A 26,692-nucleotide genomic window follows, 5' to 3' on the forward strand; every position below is an offset into this window, starting at 1 on the left:
CAGCTCAGCCTGCCCAGCACCAGCCCTGTGAGCACAGCCAGGGCGCTGAGGGGAATCCCTGCATTCCTGTAAAGGGGAAGGATGGTGCCTTCTCCTTTGCAGAAGAGCCCAGTCGGCAAGATTCGGGTAGAACCAGCACCTGGCAGCAGGGAGCAAACTCTATAAAGCACATCCAGGCAGCTGCAGGGCCCTGGAAGCGAGCGGCGGCTTCCCAAAGTAAGCAGGGATGTGGGAATGCTGCTCCTTCCTTTCCTGCTTCAACCAGTGCAAGGGGGAAGCGAGGCCCATGCTGGGAAAGCCGGAGCAGGGAAGCCTCCTGAGACCCCAGCCCAGAGGCAGAGCAGTGGGTGCAGCCCTCGAGGGTTTCCGACCTTTCCTCCAACCTTTTCCATCATTCCTCCAACCTTTCTTCCTATCCCTTCATTTTGCTTCCCCCCCTGCTCCACCAGCCAATTCCCATCACTTCCCATCCCCAACACAGCCTCATCCCCTCATTCCCCGAGGTGGGATCATCTCTGCCCCCGTGAGGGGGAAGTACAAAGGGAAGTGGTTGGTGGGACAGGGGAATGGTTTGGTTTCCTCTCTCAGGGCTCTCAGGAAGATGAACCTGGCCTTCGCGGTGCTGGTTGCATGGGGTAAGTGTCCTCCCTCGCACCAGGGTTCTCCATGCAGTGTAGTCATGGAAATTAGGACCAGGCTGGTCGTTTCCTGACCTTTTCCCATCACCAAACATGCAACAACTCCCCTGCACTGAGTACTCTGCGCCATGGACCAGTGTTTCAGACATCACCAGCCCGGTACCCACCTGGGAGCTGGAGGGATGGAGATGCTGTTGTGGGGCTGGATGTCAGCGGGAACCCCGCCTATTCCCTCCTCCCCAGCCTTGTCCCCCGCTCATGGGAGCCTCTGGGATCTGCACAAGATGATCACGAAGGCGACGGGGAAAAACGCTTTGCTGCATTACTCCTTCTACGGCTGCTACTGCGGCTTTGGGGGCAAGGGGCAGCCCAAGGATGCCACCGACAGGTAAGAGTGCCTTCAACACCTCCCTGCCCAAGCGTGGCTTTAAATGTGGGGGGCAAAGGGAACAAAACCAAGCCCTAAAGCCTCGAGGTCCCGCATAGGTGCTGCCAGCTGCACGATACCTGCTACGACAGCCTCCTGAGCCACCACTGCAATGCCAAAGCTCAGAGCTACCTCTACGACTGGGCCGGCAGCAGCCCCTCCTGCAGTGAGTAGGGCCCTGGCAAAGGGGGTGCACCCCCCCCCAAGCTGGGGGTGACCCAGGGGTCCCCTCTGCCTGCAGGAAAGGGCTCGTGGTGCTCCCAGCTCTCCTGTGAGTGCGACCGCAGCCTGGCCCTTTGCCTGAGGAGAACCATCAGGAGCTACAGGAGGAGCCACCGATTCTACCCCAGGCACCGGTGCTGATGATGGGAGCTGGGACATGGGGCCAGCTTCTGCACCCACACATCCCCACATCCCTGCTGGTGATGGGAGCTGGGACACGGGGCTGGGTTCTGCACCCACACATCCCCACATCCCTGCTGGTGATGGGAGCTGGGACACGGGGCTGGGTTCTGCACCCACACATCCACACATCCCTGCTGGTGATGGGAGCTGGGACACGGGGCTGGGTTCTGCACCCACACCTCCCTTCATCCCTGCCTGTGTGAACCACGTCAGTGCTGCTGTGACTTCACTCAAAGCGAAAATAAACAACGTGCTTAAACCACCCCTCTGTGGGCAGCAGAGAAATCCCCTCTGTGAAAGCACAGCATCCTCCCCAGGCCATGCAGGAGCTCCGTCTCGGGCCCTGCGTCACGGGGCTGCAGCCCACGGGGCCGGAGGGGTTTGGCCAGCGAGGGAAGGGGCGTAGCAGAAAGCGGTTTTGGGACAGAGGAGTCATTTCAGCACTTCCAGTTGGGAGCCGCGGGCCGGACGTGGAGGGGCTGCTCCCCAGGACAGCGAGGAAGGGGAAACGGAGCCATCCCCCGGTGAGCAACTCCCCCCATGGGGTGGGCTCATGGCTGCTGCAGAGCAAAACCACAGGGGGGGACGCGGCAGAGCTGCTTCTGCTGCTTGCCATTGCTCTCGGCCAGAACCTCAGTCCCAGGGGGCAGCGGCACTGCCCCTGCAGTGATGCCCTGGGTGCTGGAAGCAGTGGGATGGGAGGCAGGAGGTGCTCGGTTGGTGGGGCAGCTTCCCAAAGTGTTTGCTTCTGGCCAAGGGGCAGCAGCACGGATGCCAGAGGGCACGGCTGCCTTCCCCACCTCTGATTTCGGGGTGATCAGACCTGACCAGAGGCAAGGTTTGAATGGCAGTGCCTGTTGCCCTGCCCTGCTGAGCGTGTCCTGTTTCTCCTCCCAGGCCTGGGTGAGAGGAAGATGAAGGTCCTGCTGATGGTGGCAGTGCTGTTTGCCTGCAGTAAGTGCAGCCATCCCTGGCCCACGGCTGGGAGCCAGGCTGCAGCCCTGTGCTGATGCACGGAGCATCCCCAGACCCCTGTGCGCTCCACGCGGACACCGTCCCCATCGTTCCCCAGGCCTTGTTTCTGCACATAACTTGTAAAAACCACACTTTCTGGTCCCTTTAGGTGTGTTCACAGCTCATGGAAAGCTCCCGCACACGTTTGCACCCGGACTCGAGGGGAGCACCGTAGGAAATGTGACCCATGGCTGCTCCTCGGGATGGGGCACGTCGAGGGCTTCAATGGACCGGTACAGACAGTGCTGCCCCTGAGGGCTAACGCTGGCCCCAGGGTAACCCCAGGGGTCATGAGCAACCTCTAAAGCCTTGCAAAAAGCAGACCAGGCAATGGGCAGCAACAGGAGGGGAATAGGCTTCAGGGAAGGCGCCTGCGCCCTTAATTCCAGCCCTGTAGTCAGTAGGGTTGCGCCAGCAGCAGCTGCCTGAAGTCAATGGGATGGCTCCAGAGGAGAGGATGGCCCTGAAGCCAGGATGCTCCCAGGGCTGGACAGAGGTAGCACAGGGAAGAGGCTTTGCGTAAGGGCGGGCTGGAACGAGCGGCTCCTGCGCGGTTTAGAGCAGGACGCGGAGCTCGCGGAGCCTGTCGCGGGTAGGTCCGAGGCCGCCGGTGCCGTGGCTCGGATGAGGCCAGGCTCTCTTCCCACCGCAGGTGCTGCCGGCTCCGCGCCTGCTGCTACGCCCGGCTGGCGGCGCGGCGCTGCCGCCCGGGACCCGTCCGGCCCTTCGCTGCGCCCCCGGCGGCGGTCCCCAGCTGCAGTGAGTCCCCGCCGCCCTTCAGGCTCCCCCTTTCCGCCCCACGGCCCCTTTCCAGCGCCCTTCCCGGGCAGCGCTGCGGGACCGGCCCCCCGGGGAGGTCTCAGCTGCGCTCCCCTCTGGTGCCCGCAGGGTCCGGGACCTGGTGCCAGAGGGGCGCCTGCCGCTGCGAGCGGGCAGCGCTGCTCTGCCGCATGCGGAGCCGGGGGCAGCTCCGGGGCCGCAGCAAGTGCCGGGGACGAGGCGGGCGGTGCTGAAGCCGACGGGCTCCGTGCATTTAACCGGAGCGAAGGGACGGGGCCGGCAGCGAGCCCCAGCCCTGCCGGGTCTCCTCCGTGGGGCTTTCTGGCTTCCACACGAGGACAGCCGCCCTCTGGGGCAGCCGCGTCAGCGCACACCGGGTCCGAGGAGGGGGAGCAGCTCGGGGGCGATGTCTCAGCACGGAGAACCACGGCAGCGGTGGGCACCCGCTCCTCGTCGCTGCGAAGGGCGAGATGGACCCAGCGCGCGTTCCCCCTTGGCTCCTGCGCAGCCTCTCCGCTCCCTCTGCTTTTGGCTTCACCGCTTCCCTCCTGCTGCTCCCAAATAAAGCCAGAGAGCGCAAAACTCCAGTCCTCAGCGTGACGGGACTCGTGCAGGCAGCGACCACCGCTGGCAGGCAGCAGCTGAGGTCTCAGCTGCGTTTCCCGATGGAAAGCCAGGGAAAACGGCACCTGGGAGGTGCTGGGTCTCCCCTGACCTGCACCTGCACCTGCACATCCCCACTCGTCCCCGAGCCTTCAGGCTCCGAAACGCGCGGCTGTGCCGAGATGGAGCAATCCAAGCTGATGCAAAGGGCTGCGTGACGCTGGGGAGGGCCGGGCGCTGGCAGCCCCTGCTGCAGTGGGGTGGTCTGGAGCTCGCCTCGCAGCAAAACACATTTCTCACTGGAAAGGAATGCTCCGGCCCGGTTCTGCAGCAGCCCCGAGCACAGCCCCGAGGGCAGGCGGCTCAGGCACCGGCTGCTTCCCCCCTCACCGCAGCAGCATCCCCATAGAGCAGGGTTTCTGCCCGGGGGGGTGGCCCACTGGGAGGTCCTGGTTCTGTGACCCCCTGTGTGGGGCTCAGCGATGGAGAGCCACAGGAACAGGGAGCGAACGTGGCCTCGGCCGCTGTCATTGCCACCCGAGGTCGTGCCAAAGCTGAACTCGGTGGCACCAGGAAATCTCCCCTAAATCAGCAACGGTTCCTCCTGGCTGGAAGCCAGCACTGGGCTCTGCCAGCTGTGCTCATCCTCAGGGAGACCAGGAAGGAGAGGGCAGCCCTTCGCCCCGCAGCTGCTGTCTGCTGGCGTAAATCAAGGATCAAATCCTTGCCGAGATGGGAGCAGGCCGACCCCGGAGGTGGATTGCAGGTCAGGATGAGCTGGAACGCACTCTCCCTGCTGAAATCCTGCGTGAATTTTAACTATTTATGTATTTTTCTGCCTGGAGAAAAGGCAGAAAACACGTGCAAAAGGCTGCCGACAGACAGGGAAGAGATTCTGCTGAGGCCCTGACCCAGGTTCCTTCTTCCCATCATCTCTCCACTTTCACACAAGTCACATCCTTGTTTCCTGTCTCAGTTTCCCCATCACTGACAGGGGATTTCCTCGCCCTGGTGCTGGGGCTCCCCGCAGAGCACTGTGCTCTGCCAGAAGGAAACTGCTAAATGGTCATTCAGCATCCCCTCTTGCATTACAGATTGTCTGCAAGCAAATGACAGCCATCCTCCCCTTTACCCTTCCAGCGTACACCCCCGGTATTGTTTGCCCTTGCCCTGCTGCTTGCCTTAATTTCCTTTTACATAAATCATGGACAAGCCCTTCCAGCTCATCCAGTCCAACCCTTACCCCAGCACTGCCAAGGCCACCACTAACCCATGGCACTGAGGCCTCGTCTCCACGGTGTGTGAGCACTCGCAGGGCCGGTGCCTGCAGCCCTGCCCTGGGCAGCCTGTTCCAATGCCTGAGCACCCTCTGGGGCAGGAATTGTTCCTCAGCTCCGTCTAAACCTGCCCTGGTGCAGCTTGAGGCCGGTTCCTCTTGTCCCATCCCTTGTTCCTTGGGAGCAGAGCCCAGCCCCTCCTGGCTCCATCCTCCTGTCAGGCACTTGTAGGGAGCCATCAGGTCCCCCCTGAGCCTTCTCTTCTCCATCTGAACCCCCCAGGTCCCTCAAGCCGTTCCCCATCACACTTGGGCTCCAGGCCCTGCACCAGCTCCACTGCCCTAAATGTGAGCCATACAGCTCACCTGATGGTCCATGAGCAACGCCTGCTCTGTTTTGAGAGCAGGACAATGCACACAGGGGACGCAATGGAACCTCCCCATACAGAAGGAGCCTCTGGGCACTGATGACCCTGGAAAGCCAGCACACAGACCCTTTCCTCAGGGCCATCTCTTGCCACAGCCCATTCTGGAGGGCCACCAGCTCTTCCTCTGCTCACAGCGCTGCATCTCACACACTTGGGTACTTTGGAAGTAGAGGATGCTTTGCACTGGCTGCATTTCCTCCCTGCCTGGTAAGTCATGATGGAAAGGGTAAGATACAGAATGGTGTTTTCCAACCTAGACATCAAAAAGAGTCATCCAGGAGCAAAGTGGTTCCCATTTTCCCTCAAGTTTTCCCATTGGGATGCTGACATACCCAGAAGCCATGCATGGACTCAGACCCCGGTCTGCCCCATTCATCCCAGTCCACCAAAACCTCCCCTGCAAAGGGCTCTCCCAGTGCAGGGCTCCCCACTGGAGCCTCCAGCAGCGCCGACAGAGGCTCGCACACACAGTGCCACCAAAATGGTGACATCTGTCAATATTTGCCCACTTTGGGCTCTCTGAAGGAGGGGCCATGCCAGGCAGCCCATGGGGCTATAAAAGGTGTGACTGGAGGCACCTTGGGCTCACCCGGACACCGGAGCTGCCACCACCAGCCATGAGGCTCTTCTTGTTGCTCCTCTGCTGTGAGTACCCTGCATGGCTGAGGCATCCCTAAACAGCGAACCGGGGAGGGTGAAAACGCTCTGGGTTGCTACAGAGGGGTGGGAGGGGGGGTTGCTTCTCCCGTGCTCCTAACCCCGCTGTCCCCAGTGGTAGGGCTGGTCCCCGCTGGCTGCAACGTGTTTCAATTCGGGTCAATGATCAAGAGCAAGACAGGGAAATCACCGCTGTCCTACAACGGCTACGGCTGCTACTGCGGCCTGGGGGGATCCAAACAGCCACTGGATGCGACCGACAGGTAAGTCGGGACCTGGTGCTCCCAGCCCTCCCTGCCTCCCTCTCCCTACATCAGTGCAGGGAATGCTTGCCCTGCTCCCAGGGGCAGACAGCAATGCAAGCTTTCTTTAAGTGTTGCTCAGTAGCAGGAGATGATGGAATGGGGCACAGCAGCGTTGCTTCTGCCCGGGCAGCGTTAGGCAGAGATGCTTTGGGATCCAGCTATGGGCCAATTGTAAGCAGGGAAAGGAATCAGAGGGGGGAAGCATTTAGAGCTGTGCTGGTGATGCCAAAGGTGTGAGTCACCTTCCCATGCTCCTGCAGCACGGGCCATGCCGAGGAGAGCACCTAACCCAGGACACAGGGGACACATTCCTCACGGTGCTGATGTGAGCGCTGCCGACGCTCACCGCCGTGCACCATCCGAATCGCTCCCTCTCATGCCCGCAGGTGCTGCCATGCCCATGACTGCTGCTACAAGAAGCTGTCCTCCTCTAGCTGCAGCCCCAAACTGGTCACGTACAAACACTCCATCCAGGGAAGCAAGATAACGTGCGGTGAGAGGCGGCGCGGGGCCAAAGGCACAAACACACACCTCTCCTCCGAGATGTCCTCCAGGCCATTATCCTGGCCTGGAAACCAGCTGGGGAAAGGGTGGAAAGGAGGGAAAAGTGCCAGGAATAGGGAAAATTAATATTTCCTAGGAACATGGTGAGGTTTAGAGCTCAGAGACCTCCCAAAGGAGGGGCTTGCCCTTCTGTAAGGGCTGATACTGAAGGTTTGAGGCAACCCTCCCATCTCAGATGGGGACCTGGCCCTGATGCCTCCATTCCCCCAAAGCAAACATTGTCCTTTCATGGTGAGTGGACAAAAACAAAGCACTTCCCTGTAATCTAAGCAAATATCTCTACATACATGCATACATAGATGAAGTCACCCAAACAGCTCCTTTATGGCCACACGTGGTTTATAGCCCCACGCACCGCAGGTCAGGGGACTCCCCAAACTCAACATGGGGCTGCGTACCCTACGGGGATGGTCCAAAAGCCATCTTGTGCCTCTGCCCCCCTTCTCCCATCCCCATCCCACCTCATTTCCTTCCAGGATCCGGGACTCGGTGTCAAAGAGGGAGCTGTGAGTGCGACAGGCGGGCGGCGGAGTGCTTCCAGAGGGCAGCCAGGACATTCCGGAGCTCCTACAGGAATTACCGCAACTCCCTGTGCAAGGGCTCCACTCCCTCCTGTTGAGCACACCTCAACGGCAGGAACGGGCTCCGCTGCGGGCTCGGTGCCTTCCCAGGGGCTGGGGAGAGCCCAGCTTGGTCCTGAGACACCAGAATGGTACCTGGTGCCTTTCCCTGGCACACAGGGATGGCCCCGCTGCCCACACTGAAATAAATCATAAAAACAAGGAAATCACGCAAATAAAAGCTCGTTTCCAAAGGCAGTTTGTGAAGCACGCCCGGTGGTGGGTTTGTCTTTGGGGAATTGTTGGTGGAAGGGGTAGGAAAAGCACAGGAACCAGCACAGGAGACAACAGAACCTTGCGGCTGGTTTTCTGGGGTAGAAATTTAAGGAAGAACAGAGTTTTGTATCTTTTTCTTAAAAAACGCTTTAAAAAAGCAGCATTTTGGCAGCAAATGGGTGAACATCAAGCTTCAGAGCTGACAAACAGGGACTGACAGAACCAGCAGGCAGCTGCTGTGCCCCAGCCCCAAACCCAGCTCCAACCCAGCTCCAAACCCAGCCCCAAACCCAGCTCCAACCCAGCTCCAAACCCAGCCCCAAACCCAGCTCCAACCCAGCTCCAAACCCAGCTCCAAACCCAGCTCCAAACCCAGCCCCAACCCAGCTCCAAACCCAGCTCCAAACCCAGCTCCAAACCCAGCTCCAAACCCAGCTCCCAAACCAGCTCCAAACCCAGCTCCAAACCCAGCTCCAAACCCAGCTCCCAAACCAGCTCCAAACCCAGCTCCAACCCAGCTCCAAACCCAGCTCCAAACCCAGCTCCAAACCCAGCTCCAACCCAGCTCCAAACCCAGCTCCAACCCAGCTCCAAACCCAGCTCCAAACCCAGCTCCCAAACCAGCTCCAAACCCAGCTCCAAACCCAGCACCAAACCAGCCCCAAACAAGCCCTAAACCAGCCCCAAACAAGCCCTAAACCAGCCCCAAACCAGCCCTAAACCAGCTCCAAACCCAGCCCCAAACAAGCCCTAAACCAGCTCCAAACCCAGCCCCAAACAAGCCCTAAACCAGCTCCAAACCCAGCCCCACTCGGCCACAACACAGCCCCAAACCAGCTCCTAACGAGTATTTGGGTAATGAACACTCACTGAGGCCATGGAGGAGCAGATGGGGGGCTATGGGGGGCTTGGCTTTCCCTGCATCTCCAGCAGATCCTCATTGGGCTCTGCCCAGGCTGGGATACTGCAGCCACCTCATCCTCAGCACTGCTTTATATGATCCCCAATTAGCACTAACGAGCCAGGGAGGCACCTGGGCTTTAATGCCACCTCAGAGAGGTGCTCTGTAGAGCTGGGGGTCCTCAAACAAAGGTGATTTAATGGTGTTTTGTTTTTTACCCCAGCAGATGCTGCTAACCTGATCCCACTGCATCATGAGCTGCATCCCTACCCTTTTCTCATGCTTCCTACGGTAAACATGGTGTCTTTGTAACTCCAAAGCATCCAGTTCTCCTTTTACCTCATTTTCTGGTTCCATCAAGGACTTTGGGATGAGGAGGGAGGTCATGGAATCAACCGGGTTGGAAAATACCTTCAAGATCACCAACTCCAGCTGTTCCCAGCACTAACCCATGGCACTGGGGCCTCGTCTGCACAGGGTGTGAACACTCCCAGGGACGGTGACTCCAGCCCTGCCCTGGACAGCCTGTTCCAATGCCTCAGCACCCTCCGGGGAAGGAATTCTGCCTAAGAGCTCATCTCCGTCTCCCCTCGGGCAGGTTAAAGCCATTCCCCTTGGCCTGTCCCTACAGGCCCTTGTCCCAAGCCCCTCTCCAGGTTTCCTGCAGCCCCTTTAGGCACTGGAGCTGCTCTCAGGTCTCCCCTTCAGGAGCCTTCTCTTGTCCAGGCTGCCCCAGCCCAGCTCTCTCAGCCTGGCTCCAGAGCAGAGCTGCTCCAGCCCCCGCAGCATCTCCATAGCCCTCCAAGGAGGATGGTGCTGGGTGGGATGCAGGCAAAGCAGCTTTTTGCTGTCCTGCAGCTCACCTTCACGAGGCTGCCCGTGACACCGCAGCTCCAGCAGCACTGAGCACACGCCTGGCCCTCTGCCCACCCGTGACCCTCAAAGATGTCATGCAGCAGCTGGGAACCAACAGCAACGCTCGAACACCCAGGGAACACGCAGTGCTGCCTGTCCTATGACGGCATGTTCCGAAGCACAGCTCCACCAAAGAGTAAACACGGGTTATGAATCAGGATGTTTCTCTTCTCTTGTTCCTCGCCTCCCTTCCTCCTGCAAGGAAAATCTAGGACCTGTTTACAAAGCACAAAATCCCTGAGGAACATTGCATAAGTATTCCCTAGAAAAAACACATGTCAAAAGGGCAGAGGGAAATTTCAACCTCTTAAGGAAAGACAGAAACCAGACGGGATGGAAGCGTTAACATCTTTGAATAGAGAATCTGTGCAGGTACAAAGTTATTCTGCAAAGAGAATGGGACTGCTCTAACAAGACTGAGGAGACCACTGCTTGAAAAAAAATATTTTAATCATATTACACTTGGAAATGAAAGCATTTTCAGCCACATATTTGGTTCCAGGTGTCCCTGAGCTGAAGGTCAGCATCTCTCTCTTTGCCATGTAAGAGGTGTTGCTCTTGCAGGCTCATCCGTTTATCCTGGGCATGGTGAGTTTTGCAGGTCCCTTCGTACACTGGAAAGCTCAGCTTTCTTCCTGCTGGCTGCAGCATAACTCCCCTCATGGCTCTTCAGGCTCCAAGCAACAATAATCCTTTTATCAGCTCTGCCCCAGGAAGACAAAAAAGCAATTCATTAAGATCAAACTTACTACAACTGCACATTCTTACCTTTTCAGACTTGCAGAACCCACCTGCAAAGCAAAACACAGCTGGACAAGACAAAGGTGACATGCTCACCTCCATTACCTGGCTGTCCTCAGCTCCTCACCCCGGTGAAGTGACTCGTGCTTTCTCCCTTCAAGCCATGACTTGTGGTTCCATTACTGTAAAAGTGACTGTCTTAGAGAACACGAATGCCAGGAAGCAACAGTGCTAACAACAGGCTAAGGCTGGCAAGAAACAGATTTCACCTAAGTCATTTTCAGAGTAAGAACAGTACTGTGAATTCAAGGCTCATCCATGCTCTTCCCACCTATGGAATACTAGACTTCCCCCATGCCCACCACAGGCACTCTGAGCAGCATGTAACCCACTGCTTCACTTACCAGACACTATGTCCCACCATAATGCAGAAGAGCTGCTTTGTATTACTTTTTATTTCCACCAAGCTCATTACAGGAACCAAAGGAACTTCTTCACCAGCATTAAAGCCTGTTCTCCTACACCCCCAGTACTTACAGCTCCTTCCTTTCTGTTCTCCAACTGCTCTGAATAAACAGTAGCAGAGCATATGAAGAAGTACTAGCTCAGATCTTGGCAGTTCAACCAGAAAAAACATTTGTATTTCTGTGCTGATTTGGAAACAATACATGGAATTTTGTCAAAAGCAGCATTCCTTACTTTCAGAAAGATGTATCTAATCTTTGCCCTGGCTGATGAGGTGTCTCCTCTTATCTGTTGTGCTTCCTTCAAGCTTAGCGTTTGACGCTAAGCCTAAAATCCAGAGTGAAGCTGAAATACCACAAGCCATAAATCGAGGGTCAAGTCCCACAGTCCTCACTCTTCAGCCCATATTCACAATCCTATGGTGGAAGGTATCACAGGATTCAGGCTGTACATTCTATGGAGCTCAGTGAACTTAAGAAAGAGGAGTTTAAGATGAAAACATCCTACCCTGGAAAAAGCTTGATTTATGAAGAGCGAAGTAGGCAGAGTTCCCAGTGAGCACTGCTGCTTTGGAACCCTGTTCCCAGGCCTTTGGCTACATTAACTCCATGTGTAGACTAACAACTATCAAGTTCCTGGCTTGGATTAAAGCTCTGGAGTAGCCCAAATGCTCCAGAGTATGGCAAAGGAAATGAGATTCCTGATGTCCAAGTAATAACACTCAACAGGAATCTCATGACTGCTCATCTTGTGTTTTACAACCTCACCAGGGGTGAACTGGCTCTGTGGTCTCAGGAGTTCATTGGTATTACTGCCTTACTGAGCTCATCTCAAACTGGATGCAGCAATCCCATTCTCCCTTCACACACTAATCGCTTCTCCAACAGCCTATGCAACACAAGCAGTTCTAATTAAAGTAAAACTCATCCCTGCATTCTTGCATGGGAAAGAAAAGAGGAATGTCATGGTTGACATAGTGCTGGCTGACACACTTCGGTTTGGAAAGGATTCTAGGATTCTCTTTGCTTTATTTAAACAGGAAGAGAAACCAAACCCCTGAGTTGAGAATTGTTAAGCTTTCCCTGACAGCAAGATTAAATAAAGCTCCTCCAAGTGTAACCCAAGTGGAAAGTTACATTAAATCTAAATCATCTCAGCACATCAAGAGGTGTCAGAGCAAACCTGACACTGCTGGGTGAAGAAATGGTTCTCACCTCCATCTACCTCCAGAATCATACACCCAAGTTTCTACTTTTTTGTTAAGTTCAAACAACTCTTCTCACACACAGGTTGATGCAGAATTACTGCCCCACAACCGAGGAAACAGGAAGTTCATGTGTGCTTAGAGATCTCCGCAGCAACAGATAACAAGGAGTTCTCGGAAATCTGCTTGAGGGCAGATTATCTTCCTCAGCTTTATTTGCTTTTCTCACCACAGCACTCGGAACACAGTCATAAGTTTAGAGCTCCTATGGCCTTCACCAAGGTGACATGGTTCGTTGAGTCCGTGTCTCTCCTGCCACTAGCTGGACAGTTACTTTTGTTGCCCAAGACCTTTTGTCGGTGCCTCTCTTCCTGCCTCTTCTTCTTCTCCAGTCTCTGCTCCTTCTTTTGCTTTTTAGATGCCTGAAAGGGAAGGATGAAAGCACAAAGTTGAAAACACACAGTTTCTGTTCACTAGGGGAAAGTAATACACTGGAAAGGAGATAAGCACACAGCAATGCAGCTGCCAGGGAACGTTTATTCCAGACTACTTATCAGGGCTTTATCTTGCGGCATTTTGGGGAAAGCAACACATGTCTCTATTAAATGTTTGGATCAGAGAAGTCTCAGCTGTAGCAGCAACAAAATCCAGTAAACAGAGGCTGGTTTTAATTCAAAGGAAAGAGAGCTGCTGATTAAGTAACCCAAAGCATTCCCCTAATCGTTAAAGGGTGTGCAAACCCCTGGCAAACCACCCTTCACATACCTTTGGGTTTCTGCTAGCTCGGTTCTCTTTGTAGGATCTAGGCTGTCCCTTGTTTTCTCTTTCACCTTGATGCAAGCTCTGATTTCCAAAGATTCTCGAACCAGTTCCGTTTTCTTCCCCCAGAGTTCTGCTGTGCACTTCCTGAGATGTACTCTGGGGATCATGCTGCTCCTCAGTACCTACCAACAACAGACACGTTCTACTCAGAGGCTGTCTTCCTGTCAGCCAATTCCTTTCTCTGGGATTTCTGGAAGAGGGGTGGCTTTGGGAGCTGGACTGAACCCGCCCTCACTAACAACCTTCCTGAGCACTGGAAGGCTGAGGCAGCAGCACAGCCAAGAGCAAGCTTCAGCTGTTGCTGTCCCTGTTGAACTGCTGTTGACAGTGAACACTGACATCAGACAGTGTTCCTCTGAAGTACCAGGTGACAGACTCCATGTACTTACTGATTCTCTTCACTTCATTCATTTGAAGGATGGCAAAGATGGCAGATTCTACATTGTAGTCTTCCACTTCCAGAACCTGGCTTACTAAGTCAATGTCCTGTCCACAAGAGAAAGATTAAAGCTGAAGAGAGTTCAAATCACTGACCTACATTCATTTAACAACCATCTGCACCGAGAGGGCTGCTCTCTGCTTTTCTGGCCTTTCAACTACCCTGTATTCCATTCCTGAAAGAGGTCGGGGGGGAATATTAAAATCCTGAAGACATCAGTTTCAGTGTAACCATTTCACTCTTGGCCTTGTCTGTTCTACGCGTTCACACAATGCAAGCAGCAACGTGCAGGAACATAGGCCAAGATCCAAGGATCATTGTGTCATTGGTATATTCAACTGCAGACATCCTCAGAGGATTTCACAGAATCATAGAAGAGCTTCTGCCTCATCTCCAACCTGAACTTCCCCTGTTTCAGTTTTAACCCATCACCCCTTGTCCTGATAAGACAGTCCCTGATGAAGAGTCCCCCTCCAGCATCCTTGTAGCCGCCTTCAGACACTGGAAGGCTACAAGGATTTCAAATCTTACAGAACTTGTTTCAAAGTGAGTTTTCTGAGAGACTGTAGACAAACCACCCAAAATGATAGGCTATCCACACAGAGCACGTATTCCATCTGCATTTAAGGGCTGAGTCCAGGATGAAATGCATCTTGATTTATGGCTGTGGTACTTAAACTGTCCAAAGAGGAGTACTTTGTAGCATCTCATCAAGAAGGTTTGAACACTAAGCACAAAAAGACTGTCACTACTTACTGAACATCCAGTTGCATTACACACTTCTTGCACAGCATCTTCCATCTCAACTTCAATCTCATCTTTGGAGTCCTCCTTCTGTGGCTTCTCTTCCTTCTTTGTACCTGAATCATTTTTGCAAAGCAACTGCAAGAAAAGCAAAGCCAAGATCACACAAACATACAGCAATTTCATTATATGCAGTGAAATAAAACAGCTGACATCAGAATAGTTTTAATCATTATGGAACACTTTTCTCAGATATATCCTGGGACAAAGTATCTTGGAAACTGTGACTTCCACTGTCACTGACACCATTTCACACTGAGCAAGCTCTCAGGTACTACAGGATCATGGCTACTACAAAACAATCACTGGCTCTTTAAATGACATATTGATTTTATTACGATACCCCAAAATAATGTGCAGAGAACATCTCAGCCTGGAGAAGAGAAGGCTCCTGAAGGGGAGACCTTAGAGCAGCTCCAGGGCCTGAAGAGACGACAGGAAATCTGGAGAGGGGCTTTGGACAAGAGCCTGCAGGGGCAGGAAAAGGGGAATGGCTTTAACCCGCAGAGGAGAGACTGAGCTGAGCTCTTAGGCAGAAGCTCTTCCCTGTGAGGGTGCTGAGGCGCTGGCACAGGGTGCCCAGAGAAGCTGTGGCTGCCCCATCCCTGGCAGTGCTCAAGGCCAGGTTGGACACAGGGGCTTGGAGCAAGCTGCTCCAGGGGAAGGTGTGGCAGGGGTTGGAGCTGGATGAGCTTTAAGCTCCCTTTAACCCAAACCATTCTATGGTTCTATGGATTCTATGATTTCCAGCCTTCTTCTTCCTTCCCTTTGTTTTTGCATTTGAGGTGCATGAGTGTGTAATCTATGTGAAGCTGCTTCAAGACACCTACAGCCACATCAGAGGACCAGATCCAGGATTTCCAGCCCTGTAACTGAAACACTTCACAGCCTGTCTCAGGAGAGCAGGCACCTCTAGCAACAACAGCCTGAGAGGCTCTTCTGTCTCCAGCTCAGCACAGGTACCAAACTCATTTCACAATCTCAATGCAAACAAGAAAGGAAATCAACTGGAAACAGTTTTATTTATCACCCTCTGCTGACTTGGGTCATTCTGTCATAACCAACCTCCATCTGAAGATACGCTGGAGCTTCAGAATCATCATTGATCCTCCTCACACTGTCATAGTGCTCTCCGTCACGATACGCAATGTGCAGTTCTCTTGCATTGCTTTTGTCTGTACCACGAATCTAAAGAAAGGAAAGCAGTTGCAAATCAAACAAGGATTTGGGATCAACTTAAGCATCACATTTGGCAAAGTACTCATTTTCTGAAGCAAAGGATAAACAGTGTGATGGCAGCAAAAGAGAGCTACTGAAGCATCTATAAACAAGAAGAGCTGGTCTAATAACCCAGATGTGCCTCCAGGAGCACAGAGGCTCAAGGCTGACGTTTGAAGCCATATACACAACGTTGGGTCAGTTACATCATAACAAACCAAACGGTGTGAGAACAGTTCAATGGAAAGCTCAAAAGTAGTTTCCACACTTTCCACATGAGTTTTCTGGTCATGTTTCAGTGACAGCTCGCATTGAGTGTCTAACATCATTTCCCTTTTCATCAGCACCAAGTGCAACAGCTTCTGCAAAGAATTCCTGTTCTATCATCTGTACTGGTGCAAGAATAATTCCTACCCTGATTGTCATGTCTCAAACCAGCAGCTAAGAGCTACAGAGTGTTCCAACTGCTGCAAGGAACGCGGAAAATTCCACTGGGTTTGCAGATCTCCTCTGCTTTCCTGTCAGGAGTTCAAAGATCTGACAGCTCTCTGGAGAAGATGGCAGCAAGCAAACGACAAGACACGCTTGCTTTAGGGCAATCAGCTCATCCCCCTTACAGAGCACACACCAAGTTGCCTTTCAGAATTTGTGCTGCACTAACAACTTCAGACTGCACAACAGACACTATCCATTCACCTGGTTTACACTTGCTCACCTTTAAGTTCCAACTCAATACTTAAGACTTCCCTCCTGCCTTTTATCCTATGAAGTTATTCAACAGGTTGGAACTCAGTTAAGATTTATTCTCAACATCTTTCCTCTGCCAGAGCCTAAACAGGTATCTAAAATCATCGCAAAGCTCTTGCAAGATTATCCTGAAAATCAGCTAATTTTGCTCTCAGCAGTGAAGCCTCTTTCCACAACACACTGAAACTGTAAGTAAAAGATAGCTGCAGAGAAAAAAAGGAACAAGCACTGAAAGAAGGTAGAGAATTATCCCAAAAGCCAATAAAATAACCTGTATGTCCAAGCTGACCTTAAGCTCTGCATTTACAGTCACTATCAGAAGACGTAAAGGGTGTTTAAAGCCCTACAAAGTCCATGTGGAGATGCCACCCCCTATGAGCTTCTGGTCAGGTCAAGGCCTGACAAACAGCTGGAAGCCCTGAATATTCCAGCTCTGCTGTGGTGGATACAAACAATTCTCTTAAAATTAAAGGATACCTCACCATCTGCTTTAAAGTTGGGACCAATGAATATATTCACAGCATCTGCTTTAAGCATCTTCCTGAGCTGCCTGTCTGGAAATGCTCTCTTTGGAATCTCATCTTTCTAAAGTTTTGCTGGGGCTCCACAGCAGAGAGAAAGGGAAGAAAATGTCAAAGTATAGAAAATGAAGAGAAAAGGGTGGCCTGGGTTAGTCAAGTCTAGCAACTTGCTAACACCATCACCACCTCGTGATGTCCTGATATATCCTCTGTGTAGGTAGGAGACTCTATGTTCCAGCTACTAACAGCTCTCCACCTACACCATTCTCAAGAGCCTAAGACAACCCTTCACTGCAAGACTACGCTCAGGTAAAACAGAACCTCATCACAAACTCTGTATTTCCAGCCCTGGAAAGGTCAATGAATGGGGAGGGGAAGAAAGAGTTTAAGTTATGCAAGAGGACATGGAAAAATAATGATAAGATTTAAGTACACTGAGTTGAGTGTCCAGTTCAGAGCAGTAACAGAACACGAGCTGCAGCCCCAGGAACTCTCCTGCAGGGTCAACACCTCCAAACACTCACAGGTCAAGCAGTTGAGTATTATTTATCTGTCTTACTGACCATGGCTACCACAGAAATAAGAGCTTAAACTCATTTGGGCTCTGGAACCCACCTGACACTTTCAGACGTATTTAAGACACCACTGAGAGCTTCCCTCTGGTCTTTTATCTTTATTGCTGTGTGTAATCTATGTACTGTTTTGGTTCTGTCTGTAATTTGGGGCCAGACACAATCCTGACTTGCAAACAGGTTCTCACTTGCTCAGGGAACAGGCAGTGAGAGCATGGACCCATTCCACACATAAAGCAACAAAAGGGGAACAGGAAGGATCTGGTGGATCACTTGTTCCAGTGCCTCTGTCATAGGAAACCCCACTGCACAGTCCCTTCCAGAAGCTGATTAAACACTGACTGAAGGCTTTAAAACATCTCCCCTCTTCTGCCCAGCCCAGAACCTGTCAGAAACCTCCTCATTCTAAACCTCATGCAGAACTGATGGACCGTGCAAGGACTGCTCTGCAATACCTCCACTTCCCTATTCCTGAACCTTACTGTACAGAGGCTTCCTTAAGCCTGGCTCAAATTCCTGTCAGAAAAGTCATGTCATACATAGTCTGATCTTAAGGAGGCAGAAGCCAGTAGCCACTGAAGCCAGTAGCTTAAAACCAAATTAAACAAACTGCTCTGTCACCACATACTTGCCTTTCATGCATTCACTACTGTCTTTCATTCCCTCTGAGAACCTGGAGTGTTTTCCCCGCCCAAGACTGAAAAATCAAGCTCAGCTCTACACCCTGCCCAGCTAAGCACAGCTACTGACTGCTCTCTTTTAATAAATCAAGAAGTTTTAACACTATTTAGTCATCAGCTAAAAATTAGGCCAAAATAGAGAAGTTTGGTTTCTCACCTGCCAGAGCGGGGCGTTGAGCTGATGAATAACCACGTTCATTTGATTGTTCCTTGCAAAGGCCACAATAGCATCATTGCCAGCAAAGGTACCAGGCTTTGCCAGATTGGAAACTAGAGGAAAAAACATTCAGAAGAGTTGGAAACCTCTTTTCTGACACTTCCAAAAGCACTGGAGGGATAGTGAGGAATGAAATTTCAACACAAGCCCAGGAAATTCTGGAAAGGAAATCCTAGCTGGGAAGCACTGACTTCTGAGGCAAGAATTTGGCAGCAACTGAAGCTAATGTGTCTTAACTGGACACAGAAACCTCCAAAACCCACAGTAAACCCTTAGATTATGCAAGGCCATCAGCTCTGTGGTGGTGCGGAAGGAAGACAGCCACATGCTAAGTAACCAAGTGCTTTCATGCATTACCTGCATGAGAATTGGCACATCCTCGAAGCTGTTAGAACAAAGGCTGGGTTTGTCTCTGCTTTGGAACTTCCCCTGGGATACCTCTGTGAAATATCAAGTGTCAAGGAGAAAAGGGAACCCACAGAGACTGAGGGGTGACCTCATCAATGTTTACAAATATGTAAAGGGTAGGTGTCAGGATGATGGAGCTAGGCTTTTTTCAGTGATATCCAGTGATAGGACAAGGGGCAATGGGTGTAAACTGGAGCATAGGAAGTTCCACGTTAACATCAGGAAGAACTTCTTTACTGTAAGAGTGACAGAGCACTGGAACAGGTTGCCCAGGGGGGTTGTGGAGTCTCCTACACTGGAGATATTCAAGGCCCGCCTGGACAAGTTCCTGTGTGATGTACTGTAGGTTACCCTGCTCTTGCAGGGGGGTTGGACTAGATGATCTTTTGAGGTCCCTTCCAACCCTTGGGATTCTGTGATTCTGTGAAATCAGCCACTCAACACCCACCAGTATTCAAGGAAAGACAGACCTTTCTTTCAAGTTCCTTGTGAAAACACCAGGTTTTGTCTCCTTGGCTTTTTCTGCTTCTCTTTGTTTCACCAAGATTTTCCTAAATTTAAACAATTTCCAAGACTAATTTCATGGACTCAGACTGGTCTGGGTTGGAAGGGACCTTAAAGCTCATCCAGTTCCAACCCCCTGCCACAGGCAGGGACCCCTTCCACTGGAGCAGCTTGCTCCAAGCCCCTGTGTCCAACCTGGCCTTGAACACTGCCAGGGATGGGGCAGCCACAGCTTCTCTGGGCACCCTGTGCCAGCACCTCAGCACCCTCACAGGGAAGAGCTTCTGCCTAAGAGCTCAGCTCAGTCTCCCCTCGGGCAGGTTCAAGCCATTCCCCTTGGCCTGTCCCTACAGGCCCTTGTCCCAAGCCCCTCTCCAGGTTTCCTGCAGCCCCTTTAAGCACTGGAGCTGCTCTCAGGTCTCCCCTTCAGGAGCCTTCTCTTGTCCAGGCTGACCCAGCCCAGCTCTCTCAGCCTGGCTCCAGAGCAGAGCTGCTCCAGCCCTCGCAGCATCTCCATGGCCTCCTCTGGCCTCGCTCCAGCAGCTCCACGTCCCTCTTGTGCTGCCGCCCCAGAGCTGGATCAGGGCTGCAGGGGGGGGTCTCCCCAGAGCGCAGCAGAGGGGCAGGATCCCCTCCCTGAGCTGCTGCTCACACTCTGGGGGTGCAGCCCAGCACAGGGGGGGTTCTGGGCTCAAGCACTCACTGAAGCCGGGTCATGGGGAGCTTTTCATTGACCAACACCCCCAATTAACGCATGTTTAACAGCTCATCTTTCTACAGAAACATAACAGGCCCAAAAGTAAATTCACTGATTCTAAACACTAATGAGGAGCCCTACCACTGGTGGGGTGAGGAACTCTTTAGTAAGAGGCTACTCTCGTGAGATGTAACCACATTACATAACCACCCCTTCCATCAGTGCCCTGTGCAGACCATACCGTGTCTCTCAAAGGGCACATCATCTTCCACAAAGGGCTCAAAGTCCTCCCGCTGCTGGATCATGTAATCCACTGTCTCCTGGCGGTGGCGGAGGTGGTTCCGTGAGTGCCCTTCGAGCTGGTCCCCCAGGGCCCGAAACAAACAGTTGCTACAAGAGAGAAAGCAGAAGTTGGTGTGTGCAACACACAGCTTGGAGCACACTGCTGAACAAAGGACTGGTCCAGCAGCAGAGAGTATGGTGTTAAAGGACAAGAGCTGCTCTTTCTGCCCATGGATATGAATGTGAAGCAGCACTTATCACTTATTCTTTTGTTGGCTGCTACTGGCGGAACTCCTCATAGGAACAGAAGGTGCTGAATGAATGTCAGCTCCAACAGCAGAAGTCAAGGTCAGCAAGAGTCACAGAACAGTTTGGGTGGAAGGAACCTTCAAAGCTCAGCCAGCCCAACCCTGCTGCACTGAGCAGCGACATATTTGTCTACATGAGGTTGTCCAGAACCACATCCAGCCTGGCCTTGGATGTCTCCAGGGATGAGGCATCCACCACATCTCTGGGCAACCTGTGCCAGTGTTTCACCACCCTCAGTGTAAAGGATGTCTTCCTTACATCCAGCCTCAACCTCCCTCTTTTAGTTTAAACCCATCACCCCTCGTCCTGTCACAACAGGCCCTGCTAAAAACCCTCTCCTCATCTTTCCTACTGGGCCCCCTTTTAAGAACTGCAAGGCTGCAGTAAGGTCTCCTGAAGTCTCTCCAGGCTGAACAACCCCAGATCTTTGCCCTTCCTCATAGCAGAGGTGCTCCATCCCTTGGATCATTTTTGTGTCCCTCCTCTGGACCCTCTCTCTTTGCTGTACTGATCAATAGCGTACGGCTCAGCTGTCTTAAACAGGCACAGAGCCACAGGACACAATGCAGCCAAGGGCAGCCCCATGACCCGTTCAGCACCCCCTCAGCAGACAAATCTAATGCCCCTTCTGCCCCATACTTCTGCACCTCCCCGTGCACACTCGGCGTGCCAGCAGAGCCCCAGCCCCCGCGGTCAGGCCTGCGACCAGCAGCCCCAGGGGACACAACCCCCCAGCAGAGCCTCCTGACCCGCGGGGTGCACCGGGGGAGCCCTCACTCCTGTGCAGCCCCGGCCCCGCTCCACCGCGCGGGGACCGTTCGCAGGGCCAGGGACACGGGCTGCCACCAGCCGTGCACCGCCGGCCCTGGGGTGCTCACCCATCGCCCGGCACCTCCCGCAGCTTGAGGCCGAGGGCCCAGAGCTGCCGTGCGAGGCCGCCCCCGCCCGGTGCGGGGCTCGGGCCCGGCCCGGCGGGGCTCTGCCGGGGCCTGCGCTCCCGCCCGGCTGCGCCACCGACAGCGAGCCGGGCTTTGGCCGCCGGTTTACGGGACATCACACTGCGCCTGCGCCAACGACCCCTCACGTGGCCGCAGCACTACTGAGAGCTGCACCGAGCGGCCAGAGCACCGCCCTCTGCGCTGCTGCCCCCTGGTGGATCCCTCCAGGAGGAGCCGGATTAGGCTCGGGAGGGAAACTGAGGCAGGGGAAGCAGAGGGCTTCCCTTGGGACCACAGCCACAGCCCCCCGAGCGTCTCCCTGCTGCTCCAGCACGCTTCCATCCCACCGCTGCATCCACCCATGCGTGGGGACCTTCACTGTCTTCTCCATCCCGAGCAGGAGGTCTCTGCAGACTGTGTTCACTCGATGCCAACCAACCACACTGACAGGAACTGGAAAAGAAGATGAAGGACAAGGCGACAGTTGCCTACCCAGGAGGTGGCACCACAGGAACAGGGCTGGTGGGCCAGGACAGCTGGAACAATTCAGTGTAACACACATCCCATGCAGAGCCCTCGTGTCCCAGATCCCCCAGTTCCAAGAGGAACCTGCCAGGCTGGAGAAGGGGCACAGCACAAAGACGGGGCTCGACCAGAGTGCAGCACCTAGGGAGGATTCCCTGTATCCTCATGCTCCACCACAGTGGGCAGCTGGAGAATCCACCCTCCACCATGAGCATACTGGAACCAGATGTTATTCCTGACTCACTCTGCTGGGAAGAGCCTGTTGTCACAACAGTCTGAACACAGAAGGCAGCTCATGGGACTATCACCGGTATCTGCACGGATGCTGTGTGTATTATTGCCCCAAGCCATATGGCAAGCAAGTGTTTTACTCTGGAATGACACAACTGCTCCCTTATATCCATTTCCTGTCATAAACAAATCCGTACGGCATTCCTTAGAAACATTTTCTTAGGCAAACATATTGAGAGCGGGAAAGCACAAGGAGTGCTCACACTGACTGCAAATGAGTAATGACACATTTTGAATGAACAGGCTGCAGGCAATGCAGCTCAGTGCAACCTGCACCATGCCACGACCACCAAGCACAAAATTGAGTCAAAATTAGGGCAGAGCCTTTGAGGGACCACAGAGCTGGAACAGCGGTGCCGAAACCACAGCCCGAGTGGCTTCCTGAGCCCCCAGCAAGATCACACTTCCACCCTTGGGGTCCCCTAAAAGCCTGAGGACTCACCAAACCACAATGTGCTTCCCATTCCCTCCAGTGAGACATCCTCACAGAGGTCTGTAGCAAAATAACCACGTGTCTCCAACAGCTCCAAGTTCCCAGAACAGGATTCATCCCACCTGGTTTCAAACTCCTCCAATCATGAGTGCAGTTGCCCCCTCTTGGTGTCTGTTCCATCTTCCCAACATCAGTGAGATGGTTTCATGCTGTTCTAATAATTAAGAATCAGTAATTTTTAAGACATTTCCATTTTGGAATTGACAAGACTGCATTTGAAACTTCTAAAGCACTGCAGAAGTGGCAGGTCTGGCTGCTGCTTTCTCAGATCTTCTAAGAGCTTTAATTTACTAATAAAGAGGTATGTGAAATCCAACAGAAAATTCTCCTGGTTTTAAACATAAATGAGTCTTGCAGCTCACCAGCTGTCTTCCAGCCATTCCTGCACTGCAAACGAGTCTCACTTTTGGAAGTGAAAGATCTTGGACATGCTCGAGCCAGCCCAGAGGAGGCCACAGAGATGGTGCAAGGGTTGGAGCAGCTCTGGTCTGGAGCCAGGCTGAGAGAGATGGGCTGGGGCAGCCTGGAGAAAAGAAGGCTCCTGAAGGGGAGACCTGAGAGCAGCTCCAGTGCCTAAAGGGGCTGCAGGAAAGCTGGAGAGGGGCTTGGGACAAGGGCCTGTAGTGACAGGCCAAGGGGAATGGCTTTAACCTGCCCGAGGGGAGACTGAGATGAGCTCTTAGGCACAAGCTCTTCCCTGGGAGGGTGCTGAGGCGCTGGCACAGGGTGCCCAGAGGAGCTGTGGCTGCCCCATCCCTGGCAGTGCTCAAGGCCAGGTTGGACACAGGGGCTTGGAGCAAGCTGCTCCAGTGGAAGGGGTCCCTGCCCATGGCAGGGGTTGGAACTGGATGAGCTTTAAGGTCCCTTCCAACACAAACCACTCTGGGATTCTATGATCTTCAGGCTCCTAATAATTTGGAGTCACCCACAAGTCCACCAAACACATCAGAAGAAATACAGCAGGAACGCCCAAGCACTTTTATGAAGCTTGCTTACGACAAAGCTCCTACTATTTCTCAGCAGAGAACAAGCTCTTCTCACCTCATCCCCTAATCTAATCTCTGGTTCAGGAGATTAGTCTCTTCCTGAACGCCTTGCCCTCCTAAATTGCAGTTGTTCCATTTCTTTCTGCTGCAACTCTGCTGGGGGGAGCGGCTGGTACGTGGAGACACAGTGTTAGCCTGATTGCTTGGGTGCATCTGAGGGTATAGATACAGTACGAGGTATCTTCTACCGGGAATGATGACCTCTTCCAGCTTTTCAGTATTAGTGATCCTTCCTTTTCTACCTTCTTTCCTTCCTTAGGATTCTTACTGAGAACCCAGCTGCATTTTACCCCTCAAAATAAAAAGATAGAAAGAAATTAGAGACTGAGGGATTGTGATCCAGCGTTATTTGTTTCAGATGAGATGAATATTCACAAACCCACCTATCAACAGGGCATTCCTGAGCACATGAGGTCCTGTGAATGCCAGTCAAGATTCTCCTACCAGGACATGAACCTTACTTCTAATTTCCAGCTTTCTCATGCACCCTGTGAGATCCTACATGAGCCTACGTCATGCTTTGGTTTGCACCTGCAGCCCTCTGGTGTTGCTCCATCATGGATGCTCCTCAGATAAAAGAGTTGGTAATAATCAGACATTCAACACTCAACACTGATAATCTCAATCTTTCTGTTGTGCTGCAGAGTAACAGCTCGAGGACAGTGGGTGTTGCTAAAGCAAGAGCAGGCTTCTTACCCAGAGAGCTCAGAATTGGTCATTCTGCTCTCTCTAACCAAAGCCCTACAACCAGTGTTAACAGCAAATCATTCCTCTGAGCCCCCTACTGGCAAGCAAAGCAGCACGTAAAGACCAATTAAACTGCGTTCAACATAAAATACTCATTTAGTAATAATGATAGAGTCTGACTATCACAGTGAGAAAAGCTGCAGCCTGCTAATGCCATAGGGTCTGCTTCTGGACAGGAATTGCTCAGGGAGATTACCAGCCCTTGTAAAATGTCTTGGCCACGAAGTTACTGATTAACTCTACTCCCCATCCCATAAAAACATCATATTGGAGGAGCACAACATGCTGAAAGCTGTCGCTAGCCAATCATGCCTACAACAGGGATAAAGCAACACATAAAAGGAGCCAGAAACTCAGCAGATCCTTCAGCTAAGTGGAGAAAAACTGCACCAAGGTGTATCTCCATGGAGAAATTCACTGACAAGCTGAACAAGGACCTTGGATCCACAGCTCCTGGAGCACCACAGGCTGAAAAACAGAGTCCTGCACCTGCTGTGGAATGTGCTGCAGGAATGAGCAGACCAGGACCACAAACAGAGGACGTGAAGAACCTGGGATTCACTGAAGAATGTGCTAAAGAACTGGAGAGACCTTCAGGCACGGAGCAGGACAGTCCTGATGCCTCTGAACCAGCAGTTTTGGAAGGAGACTGTCCCAACGCAGTGTCTCTTGTGCTAACAAACAGGAACTGTTCTGAAGGACACGGTTTGAACCACCAGTGTTCAACCACGTCTATTGACCTGGACTGCCTGGTTTGCTTCAACAAATATGATATGTACAGAGTGCCCAAGCTCCTGGACTGCCAGCATGCCTTCTGCGCAGTATGCCTCAAGCTCATCCTCAAGAAAGATGGGAATGCCTGGATGATCACCTGCCCCCTGTGCCGAAAAGCCACTCATGTGTCAGGAGGACTCATTCGCATGCTTCAAAACAAAGAAGAAATCATGGAGCACTTGGAAACCCCCAGTTCACATCCTGAGGTGCATGTCTCTGCCATAGGGCTAGCCAGCAATAGCTGGACTCGGACCAGACAAGACTTGCTCTACAGAGATGAGAGCGTTCCAGCAGACAACAGGTTGGCTGTGCAGAGACTTGTGCTGCTCCTGCTGCTGGGGGTGATCCTCACCATCCTCATCCTCCCCTTTATATACTCTGGGCTGATAAAATGGGTGGTTTGTCTCATGCTTGCTTTAGGGGTGGTCATCTCTGTGGTGCTTTGCTGCACTCCTAAATTCTACTGGAGGTCTAACAGGGACTTGCTTACCTCCTGCCACAAAGAGACCCACATCACTGCTATAGCCTGAACCAACAATGGACTGGTCCTGCCTGCAAAGCTGTCTTATCAGTTTGCTTTTGTCACTTTGTTCTTGTGTCATCTCCTGATTAGCACTGCAGAACATTATCTGAATCTGAGAGACTATGTCCTGTGAAAATCCAAGGGCTGTGTTTTTCCCACTCTTAACGCACATATACCTTTTCCTGGGAGAGTGTGGGGAAGAATGACTGCTACCTCAGGGAGTGGGTGCCCAGCCTCAGAGGATGAGAGAGGCTTTAACACACATTATCACTTGAATCCCCATCACTGCCCAAGTGCTTGTGGCACAGGGACTAGGAAAAGGGGATGTCAGTTGATACCATTTTAAGTTGCACACTGCATTGGAGAGGAAGAGGCACAATCAACACTCCTAATTGCAAGTCTGCAGCTTGCCAAGGGCAAGGCTCTCAAAGCTCAGGACCATCCAAATTCCCCATGTTATTCAGCACAGAAACAGTTCCTCTCATCTGAACTCCTTCATCTGGTTACCTGCATCACCTCTCTTCTTTACACCAAGTAGGACACTGCCCCTGGAGAGGCTCCCCCAGATCAACTGCTATGAGATACTACACATGATATTTTTTTATGGAATATGTCCATTAAAAGTTTAAAAGTATTCATTAATTGCACACTGACTTCTGTGTTTTGATTCCTCACCTGAATTAATGACAAAACATTTCAGCTTCCTCATTGACAGGAACTACAGCTGAGAAGTGTACTAAGGAGTCAGCACACCTGAGTTGAGGAGTAAAGCAAAGCAATAACGTGTTGGTGTTTTCCTTTATTTAAAAGAAACACTTAGTTGTGAAGAAAATACAAAACTTAGGAGATTGCCCCAGTCCTGTCACATTTTTAAGGGTACCACAGATCTCAGCAGACCTTGGATCCAGCCTGTGGTAAATGTTTGTGTTTGATAAGAATGGAAACTGATGTTCTGCAGTTACTCAGTATACAAATA

General features: G+C 52.5%; 4 protein-coding genes across 19 annotated transcripts; 3 read left to right on the forward strand and 1 right to left on the reverse strand.

Moving 5' to 3' along the window:
• Positions 1–29: 29 nt before the first annotated feature.
• Positions 30–3,851, forward strand: LOC136022767 (basic phospholipase A2 2-like). 6 transcript variants are annotated; one of them, XM_065696491.1, is made up of 6 exons: positions 30–216; positions 589–797; positions 882–1,026; positions 1,125–1,231; positions 1,307–1,994; positions 2,368–2,587. In XM_065696491.1, exons 2-5 carry the CDS (start codon positions 767–769, stop codon positions 1,426–1,428), a joined length of 405 nt encoding a protein of 134 aa, XP_065552563.1. In that variant the 5' UTR covers positions 30–216; positions 589–766; the 3' UTR covers positions 1,429–1,994; positions 2,368–2,587. The 6 variants fall into 6 exon arrangements, with proteins under 6 accessions (XP_065552563.1, XP_065552562.1, XP_065552559.1 ...); XM_065696490.1 differs by having other exon boundaries at positions 31–216; positions 589–635; XM_065696487.1 differs by lacking the exon at positions 30–216 and having other exon boundaries at positions 231–635.
• A 1,490-nt stretch (positions 3,852–5,341) lies between these two features.
• LOC136022769 (group IIE secretory phospholipase A2-like) lies at positions 5,342–7,997 on the forward strand. The gene is made up of 4 exons (XM_065696493.1): positions 5,342–6,216; positions 6,344–6,491; positions 6,920–7,026; positions 7,574–7,997. Exons 1-4 carry the CDS (start codon positions 6,105–6,107, stop codon positions 7,714–7,716), a joined length of 510 nt encoding a protein of 169 aa, XP_065552565.1. The 5' UTR covers positions 5,342–6,104; the 3' UTR covers positions 7,717–7,997.
• Positions 7,998–10,181: 2,184 nt separating this feature from the next.
• OTUD3 (OTU deubiquitinase 3) lies at positions 10,182–21,627 on the reverse strand. Of its 11 annotated transcripts, none has more exons than XM_065696678.1 (10): positions 21,258–21,627; positions 20,030–20,178; positions 18,120–18,232; positions 15,290–15,412; positions 14,177–14,302; positions 13,371–13,467; positions 12,925–13,103; positions 12,389–12,581; positions 10,596–10,672; positions 10,182–10,453 (listed from the first exon to the last, which is right to left on the reverse strand). In XM_065696678.1, the coding sequence occupies exons 1-8, from the start codon at positions 21,431–21,433 to the stop codon at positions 12,408–12,410; spliced, it is 1,137 nt and encodes a 378-aa protein (XP_065552750.1). In that variant the 5' UTR covers positions 21,434–21,627; the 3' UTR covers positions 10,182–10,453; positions 10,596–10,672; positions 12,389–12,407. The 11 variants fall into 11 exon arrangements, with proteins under 11 accessions (XP_065552750.1, XP_065552745.1, XP_065552749.1 ...); XM_065696673.1 differs by having other exon boundaries at positions 10,587–10,672; XM_065696677.1 differs by having other exon boundaries at positions 12,170–12,581; positions 21,258–21,625.
• A 3,174-nt stretch (positions 21,628–24,801) lies between these two features.
• On the forward strand, positions 24,802–26,358 carry RNF186 (ring finger protein 186). Its single transcript, XM_065696679.1, has one exon. It carries the CDS (start codon positions 24,824–24,826, stop codon positions 25,721–25,723), a length of 900 nt encoding a protein of 299 aa, XP_065552751.1. The 5' UTR covers positions 24,802–24,823; the 3' UTR covers positions 25,724–26,358.
• The last annotated feature ends 334 nt before the right edge of the window (positions 26,359–26,692 follow it).

This window comes from Lathamus discolor, chromosome 16, assembly GCF_037157495.1.
Source record: "Lathamus discolor isolate bLatDis1 chromosome 16, bLatDis1.hap1, whole genome shotgun sequence".
In the NCBI taxonomy this organism is placed as follows: Eukaryota; Metazoa; Chordata; class Aves; order Psittaciformes; family Psittacidae; genus Lathamus; species Lathamus discolor.